An 8,676-nucleotide genomic window follows, 5' to 3' on the forward strand; every position below is an offset into this window, starting at 1 on the left:
TTATTGATTTCAGAGAGGAAGGGAGAGGGAGAGAGAGATAGAAACATCAATGATGAGAATCATGGATCGGCTGCCTCCTGCACGCCCCCTACTGGGGATCAAGACCACAACCCGGGCATGTGCCCTTGACTGAAATCGAACCCGGGACCCTTCAGTCTGCAGGCCGGCCCTCTATCCACTGAGCCAAAGCGGCTAGGGCTCAGCGGTTGAGTATTGACCCAGGAACCAGGAGGTCGCCGGTTTGATTCCTGGTCAGGGCCCATGCCCGGGTTGCAGGCTCGGTCCCCAGTGGGGGACGTGCAGGAAGCAGCTGAATGTTTCTATTTCTCTATCCCTCTCCCTTACTCTCTCTCTAAAAATCAATAGAAATATATATATTTTTTTTATTTTATTTTTTTTTAAAGCAGATAGTAACAGGAGTTTGCCTAGCTTCCCCTGGGTGGTGGAGGCAGCCTGGGGTCCCGCTGTGCTGCCTACAGCCCCTGGAAGCACCACCTCTGTTCATGCATTGCCCCTCCCCCGCTCAGAATCCTCCCCTGGCTTACTACCGCTCTTCAGATAAAGCCCCAAATCCTTGACGCCCAAGCCTCTGTTGCCTTCAAAAGCAGCCACACCCCAAGCCTGACCTGGATCGCAAGGTGACAGCCATCCCACTCTCTCCTAAGATCCTCTTCCTTTCCCGCAGACCTTAGAGACCTTGTCCTTTTCTCACATCCACCCCTTGCTACAGATCTTACCATGGAGTATCAGTCGGCCCTAAAAATAAATAACCTTGAAAATGTTACTGAAGTGAAAGAAGCCAGTCACAAAGGACCACATATTATACTGTTGTAGATTTCATTGATATAAAATGTCCAGAATAGACAAACCCACTCATGAACATGTTACAAAAGTGATTGTGGTGATGGTTGTACGAGTCTGTGAATACACTGAAAGTCACTGAACTGTACTCTTCAAATGGGTGGACTGTAAGCATATGAATTATATCCTAATAAAGCTGTTGAAAAGAAACCCCACAGCCCTAACCAGTTTGGCTCAGCGGATAGAGCGTCAACCTGCGGACTCAAGGGTCCCAGGTTCGATTCCGGTCAAGGGCATGTACCTTGGTTGCGGGCACATCCCCAGTAGGGGTGTGCAGGAGGCAGCTCATCGATGTTTCTCTCTCATCGATGTTTCTAACTCTCTATCTCTCTCCCTTCCTCTCTGTAAAAAAAAAAAAGAAAGAAAGAAAGAAAGAAAGAAAGAAAGAAAGAAAGAAAGAAAGAAAGAAAGGAAGGAAGGAAGGAAGGAAGGAAGGAAGAAAGAAAGAAAGAAAGAAAGAAAGAAAGAAAGAAAGAAAGAAAGAAAGAAAGAAAGAAAGAAAGAAAGAAAGAAAAAAAACCCCCCCCCCCCACACACACACAAAAAAAAACCCTCACAAAAATACAGATCTTCCCACCACAGGACTTGAACAGGCCGTTCCCTATGCCTGGAGCACTGTCCCCTGTAACACGAACGCCTACTCTTTCTTCAGAGAGGTTTTCTCTGACCTCCAGCTGGGCTGTCCATCTCCTGGCTGTCTGAGCTCATGGATCCATGTTACAGAACTCATCACAGTTATCAGTACATTTTTGTGACAATTGGATCAACGTTGCTCTTCCCTCTGTGAGCTGCACTGTCTGATAGGATGGCCACTGGCCACACGTGGCTGCTGAGCCCTTGAAGTGTGGCAAGTACAAGTAAAGAACTGATTTTTAAATTTTATTTAATTTTCGGCCCTGGCCAGGCAGTTCAGTTGGTTGCCGTGGTCGGCAAACTGCAGCTCGCAAGCCACATGCAGCTCTTTGGCCCCTTGAGTGTGGCTCTTCCTAAGCCTTAGGAGTACCCTAATTAAGTTAATAACAATGTACCTACCTATATATAGCTTGTTTAAAAAATTTGGCTCTTAAAAGAAATTTCAATCGTTGTACTGTGGATATTTGGCTCTGTTGACTAATGTGCCGACCACTGGGTTAGAGCATTGTCCCGATATGCCAAGGTTATAGGTTCAATTACAGGTCAGGGCACATAAAAGAATCAACCAAGTAATGCATAAATAAGAGGGACAACAAATTGATGTTTCTCTCTTTCGCTCAGATCAAATTTATTTAATTTTAATGAATTTGTTTAAAAACAGATCCTAAATTTAGTTATTGGAAAACTTTTAAATATGTTTGTAACTACGTGGGCATGCCAAACTTATTTCTTTTTTTAAAAAATATTTTTATAGATTGCAGAGAGGAAGGGAGAGGGAGAGAGAGATAGAAACATCAATGATGAGAGAGAATCATTGCCCGGCTGCCTCCTGCATGCCCCCTACCAGGGATGGAGCCCGCAACCCAGGCATGTGCCCTTTACTGGAATCAAACCCGGGACCCTTCAGTCCGTAGGCCGACGCTCTATCCACTGAGCCAAACCAGCTAGGGCCAAACTTATTTCTAACTGTTAATTTTATGAAACCGAAATATAAATCAGGTATCTATGATAATAGCGGAACATCTGAATTAAGATGTGCTATAAGTGTTTAAAATACACACCAGATTTTGAAGACTTAGTATAAAAAGAAAGAATATTTTATTAATAACTTTTATGTTGCTTACATGTTAAAATACTATTTGGGTGTAGTAGGATAAAGTGTATTATTAAAATTTAGCCCTGGCCGGTATGGCTCGGTTGGTTGAGCGTTGTTCAGTGCACTGAAGGGTTGAGGGTTCAATTCCCGGTCAGGGTATGTGCCTGGGTTTCGATCCAGGTCAGAGGCATATGGGACGCAAACAATCAATCTTTCTCTCCTATTGGCGTTTCTCTCCGCCTCCCTTTCTCTCTCTCTAAAAATCAATGGAGCCCGGCCGGCATGGCTCAGTGGTTGAGCATCGACCTATGAACCAGGAGGTCAGGGATGGATTCCAGTCAGGGCACATGCCTGGGTTGTGGGCTTGGTCCCCAGTGTGGGGCAAGTAGAAGGCAGCCGATCAATGATTTTCTCTCATCCTTGATGTTTCTATCTCTCTCTCCCACTTCCTACCTCTGTGAAATCAATAAAAATATATTTAAAAAATAAAATGAAAATCAATGGAAACATATCCTTGGGTGAGAATTAAAATTAATTAATTAATTTAATTAAAAAAATTTTATTTTGTCCATTTCTTTTTACTTTTTCTTTCTTTTTAATATGTCTACTAGATAGTATAAAGTGATAAATATGGTTCATATTATATTTCCAGGGGATACTATTACTCAAAATCAAGCTTGTCACCATTGACATTTAGGGCAAGATAATCCTCAGTTATGGGGCTGTTCTGTGCACTGTCGGATGTTTAGCAGCATCCCTAGTTGCCAATAGCAACCCTCGCCTCCAATGGCTTTGCAACCAAAAATGTCTCCAAGATTGTCAAATGTCCCCTGGGGGCAGAATCGCCCCCAGACGAAAACCACTGCTAAAGATGGGTGTTTTCGGGGCATAGATATGGGCATGTCTTTCTTTACCAAAGACCCTAACGTCCCAACGTGGAACCTGGCCCACAGCAGGCACACGATAAGTTTTAGTTGACTAGACGGAACCTCTGCTTCTGAAGTTATGCTTGTTGTTTTATTGATTTCAGAGAGAGGAAGGGAGAGGGAGAGAGAGAGAGAGAGAGACATCAATGATGAGAGAGAATTATTGCCCCCTATTGGGATCGAGCCCGCAACCCCAGGCACGTGCCCTGACCGGGAATCAAACTGTGACCTCCTGGTTCATGGGTTGACGCTCAACCACTGAGCCACATCGGCTGGGCGAACCTTTAGCTTTTGAAATGAAATTAACTAAATAATTATAAAACATAGATAATAAAGCAAAAGCTGCACAGGGATGTGGAAGGGCTAAATGAGAAAGGACAACTAAAGGCCTTAAAGGTAAAAGGTTCTCAATACTTCGGAGCTGTTACAATCATCACCCCTGCTGAGCCTGGCTCTGCCCCTAAGGGATTCTCATCACCTAGTCGGTCGGAGGGTCGTAAACACTGTTTTCTTAACAGACTCACAGAAGAAATGACCATCACCCCCCAATATTTGTTCTCTGCTTCTCCTCTTAATAGTAAAAACCTTAGTGAAGAGCTGACTGGGAATCAAACTGTGACCTCCTGGTTCATGGGTTGACGCTCAACCACTGAGCCACATCGGCCGGACGAACCTTTAGCTTTTGAAATGAAATTAACTAAATAATTGTAAAACATAGATAATAAAGCAAAAGCTGCACAGGGATGTGGAAGGGCTAAATGAGAAAGGACAACTAAAGGCCTTAAAGGTAAAAGGTTCTCAATACGTCGGAGCTGTTACAATTGTCACCCCTGCTGAGCCTGGCTCTGCCCCTAAGGGATTCTCATCACCTAGTCGGTCGGAGGGTCGTAAACACTGTTTTCTTAACAGACTCACAGAAGAAATGACCATCACCCCCCAATATTTGTTCTCTGCTTCTCCTCTTAATAGTAAAAACCTTAGTGAAGAGAGTCAAAAGGTATAAGCTTCCAGGAATAAGATAAATAAGTCCCAGGGATGTAATGTACAGCATGGTGACGGTGGTTAATAATATGGTATTGCGTGTTGAAAGTTACTAAGAAGAATAAATCTTACACGGTCCCGTCACAAGAAAAAATAATTCTGAGACTTTGTACGGTGACTGATGTTAACTAGACTGTGGCGAACATTTCACAATATGTAAAAATATTGACTCATCATGTTATACACCCGAAACTAACATAATGTATGTCCATGATACCTCAATAAAGAAAAAAAATTTTAAGAGAAAATAGCCCTGGCCGGTGTTGCTCCATGGTTAGAGTATCCTCTGTGCACTGAAGGGTCATGGGTTCGACTCCCAGTCAGGGCACATCCCCAGGTTGTGGGTTCCATCCCTGGTTGGGGCGTGTGCATGAGGCAACTGATCAATGTTTCTCTCTCACATTGATGTTTCTCTCTCCCTCTCCCTTCCTGTCTTTCTAAAATCAATAAAAAACATATCCTCAGCTGAGAATTAACAGAGAGAGAGAGAGAGAGAGAGAGAGAGAGAGAGAGAGAGAGAGGGAAATATTTGGAAACCAATTTTAAAAAATAATAATAACCCGCCCTAGCTGGTTTGGCTCAGTGGATAGAGCATTGGCCTGCGGACTGAAGGGTCCCAGGTTCGATTCTGGTCAGGGCACATGCCCAGGTTGCGGGCTCGATCCCCAGTGTGGGGCATGCAAGAGGCAGCCGATCAATGATTCTCTCTCATCATTGATGTTTCTACCTCTCTCTCCTTCTCCCTTCCTCTCTGAAATCAAAAAAATATATTTTAAAAAATCCTCAATTGAAAAAAAATCCCACATGGTTACACAGAATAGACTATATTTCCCAGCCTCCTTGCATCCAGCCATGATCATGTGAACAAGTCCTGGCCAATGGGAGGTGAGGAGAAGTGATATATGCAATTTCCAGGTATCACCTTAGAGAAGGAAAGGGGTGTGTCCATTTCCTCTACCCTGTGTCTGTCCTCCTCCCCTCCCTATTAGCTTCTCACATAGTGTGGGGTCAAGACCAGGCAATGCCACAGAGAGGGCAGAACAACAAGACAGCCACGCCGTGGCCCCCAGCACCATGGGACTTACTTTCTCAGCCCCAGAATGCTTATGCTGGACCCTACTTGAGTGGGAAACAAGCCTCTATCTTAGCCACGGTTATCTCGCTTAATACAAGACATCCCCACCTGCCACCCGCGTGGGCTGGACTTCCAAATTCAGGGGACGCCACTGACCTGGGGAAATGGGTCGGCCGATGCCAGCAACACGTTTTCTGGTTTCAAGTCACAGTGGACAATGTTCTTGAAGTGCAGGTGTCTCAAAGCCACCAGGATCTGAGGAGAGATGGAGCCGGTCAGACAGGAGGACAGGCGCCTGCTCCAGATGCTGCCTTCAGCAGCCGCCCTCCAAACCCCATCCACACCCTTCTCTGCGCCCCTAAGGATGCCCGCTGGGGCCAACGGGGGCATGGGAACACCCAAGGCAAATCTCAGAACCCAGGACCATTTACGCCTGAGATAGGAGTTGGACACGTGGCTCTAGAAAGGCTGAACTGGGCGGTGGTTCTGGGAAGATCCCGAGAGCCTCTGGCACGTGGTGAGCGCTTGCTAAAAAGGAGCTACTTTTTAGCTCCGTATGGATGCTCACAGCAGTGGCTTTCCAGGACGTACTATTGTGTGACTCAATTAAAGCAACTTTTTTTTTCATCCAGTATGAAACGAATACAAAACAATACCCATGCAACATGCGTTATATACCAAACGTTCGACTCTTAAGGGGCGGGGGGTATGCCAGAGCCAGTCTTCCCCTGCGGAAAACCTGGCTCTATACTTATTAGCTTGTGACCTTGAGCAAGTCACTTTACCTCTCTGGGTCTCAGTTTTCCCATCTGTAAAATGGGGGTGATGACGGTACCATCCTCATGGGTTGCTGTGAGGCTTAAACAAGTGGATGCATATAAAGTGCTTAGGACAGTGTCCGGCACAGAGCAAGCTATTACTATTACATGTCAGCTATTACTATTGTTGTTGTTCTTGGTAATTATTTGTGTGATGGCCTGTTGGTGAACATATTTCTGTGTTTCAAATAGAGCCTCTCCTGCTGTTATCTGTTAACTGCAGAGTATTCTGGCCAGGGCGGCGTAGCTCAGTGGTTCAGTATCACCCTATGAACCAGGAGGTCATGGTTCAATTCCCGGTCAGGGCACATACCCAGGTTTGGGTTTGATTCCCGGTCAGGACATGTACAGGAGGCAACCAATCAGTTTCTCTCTCATATCCATGTTTTTTTTCTTTTTTCTCTCTTTCCCTCCCCCTTCCTCTCTCTCTCTCTCTCTCTGTCTCTCTCAAATAAATAAATAAATAAATAAATAAATAAATAAATACTTATCCTTAGGAAAGGATTAAAAAATAATTTTAAAAAAAGAGTATTCTATGTGGCAAAGTGAGCTGAATAAAACAAAACAAAACCCTGATACCATTTGTAGGCATTTATCTGTAGGAACCACGGTTTTCCTTGAGTCTGTGAAACAAACACCACACACAGGAAGTAGAGAGATGTAAGCATGAAGTTGTAATTTCTGTCTCAGAATATAAATATTTGTTTCCGCTGGATGACTTTTGAGGACAGAAAAGCTATTTGAAAGCCACTGCTGAGGTCCAGCCTCCTCATGCTACAGACAGGGAGACTGCGGTCCCAGCATGCACTTGTGCAATCCTGTTTGGTGATTTCCCCGCCCCTAGTAAATGTGGGGAGGAAGGAGGGCAGGTTGGAAGCTAGATAGATCCCGGTTCCAATCTCCCCGGGCCGTTACCTGGCCGTGTGCCCGTGGGCAAGTCCCGGGAACCTCCCTCCACCTCAGTTTCCTCACCTGTAAGGCGGGTTCTAGTAATACCTACCTCGAAGGGCGGTTGTGAGGCCTAAACAAGTGAAGGGCTGAACCCAGGACTTGGGGTGGGGCAGGCAAGAAGCAGAAAAACAGAAATCTGCAGAGAGAGAGAAAGAGCGCAGACAGAAAGAGAAGAGATGGGTGACCAGGAAGAGAGACTGCCTGGGCCGCAGGAGGCAGCAGGGCCCCCTCGCCGCCCAAAGTCCGATGAGCCTGCCTCAGAGGGTTCTGTCCCCACCTGCAGGCCGACCTGACAAAGGCACACAGCTTGGGAGAGCGAGGTCGCTGGGCCTGGGTAAAGAAGCAGAGCACTGGGGACTTTGCAACCCACAGAGAACATGTCCCAGAATCAGGTGAGCGACCAGCCAGATGGGAAGGCCTTTCTCGGAAGGCTGTGAAATGCAGAAGCCACGAAAGGCAACATTTAACATCGTACAAGTTACACTCTCTATGGCACATAAAAGCCATCAATGAAAGGCAGGGGAAAAGAAATCTGGGATAAAAGAATCGAACACCATGACACGGATCCAAAGTCCCTCATATACAAAGAGTGTTTACAATTCAATAAGAATAATCCAATTGAAAAAAAGGTACAATTCCTGGTCAGGGCACATACCCAGGTTGTCAGTAAACATGAAAATATGGTCAAGCTCACTCATGATTTTTAAACTATGAAATGAAGCCACATGAAGTACTATTTCCCCACCCATCAGACTGGTGGGTAGGAAGGAGTGAGGAACTAGACACCCACAAGCTCTGTTGGCCACAGCAAAGACGGAAAGGGATTTTAGAGGATAACAGGACAGCACGTTGAAGGAAATGTAAAGCGCGTTACCCCGGACTCAGAAGTCAACTATTTGAGTGTGTTCTACTGAAATTCTCCCGCCAGAACCCGGTACTGTTTGTAGATGGATGTTCACAGAATATTGCTTGTAATAGTGGGAAAGTAAAAACAAGCGACATGGCCCTGGCTGGTTTGGCTCAATGGATAGAGCAGTGATGGCGAACCTATGACATGCGTGTCAGAGGTGACACGCGAACTCATTTTTTGGGTTGATTTTTCTTTGTTAAATGGCATTTAAATATATAAAATAAACATCAAAAAATATAAGTCTTTGTTTTACTATGGTTGCAAATATCAAAAAATTTCTATATGTGACACGGCACCAGAGTTAAGTTAGGGTTTTGCAAAATGCTGACACGCCGAGCTCAAAAGGTTCACCATCACTGTCCTAG

At 45.2% G+C, this 8,676-nt stretch overlaps 1 protein-coding gene across 1 annotated transcript in view; it reads right to left on the bottom strand.

The window, feature by feature from the left end:
- The window catches only part of PRKD2 (protein kinase D2), a 38,764-nt gene that overhangs the window by 6,592 nt on the left and 23,496 nt on the right, over window positions 1-8,676 (bottom strand). Inside the window, exon 16 of the mRNA XM_005857853.2 lies at window positions 5,789-5,887. Within this exon, the coding sequence (XP_005857915.2) occupies window positions 5,789-5,887 (99 nt within the window). The remainder of the gene's footprint in view (window positions 1-5,788; window positions 5,888-8,676) is intronic.

Source organism: Myotis brandtii, unplaced genomic scaffold (assembly GCF_000412655.1).
Source record: "Myotis brandtii unplaced genomic scaffold, ASM41265v1 scaffold114, whole genome shotgun sequence".
Lineage (NCBI taxonomy): Eukaryota > Metazoa > Chordata > Mammalia > Chiroptera > Vespertilionidae > Myotis > Myotis brandtii.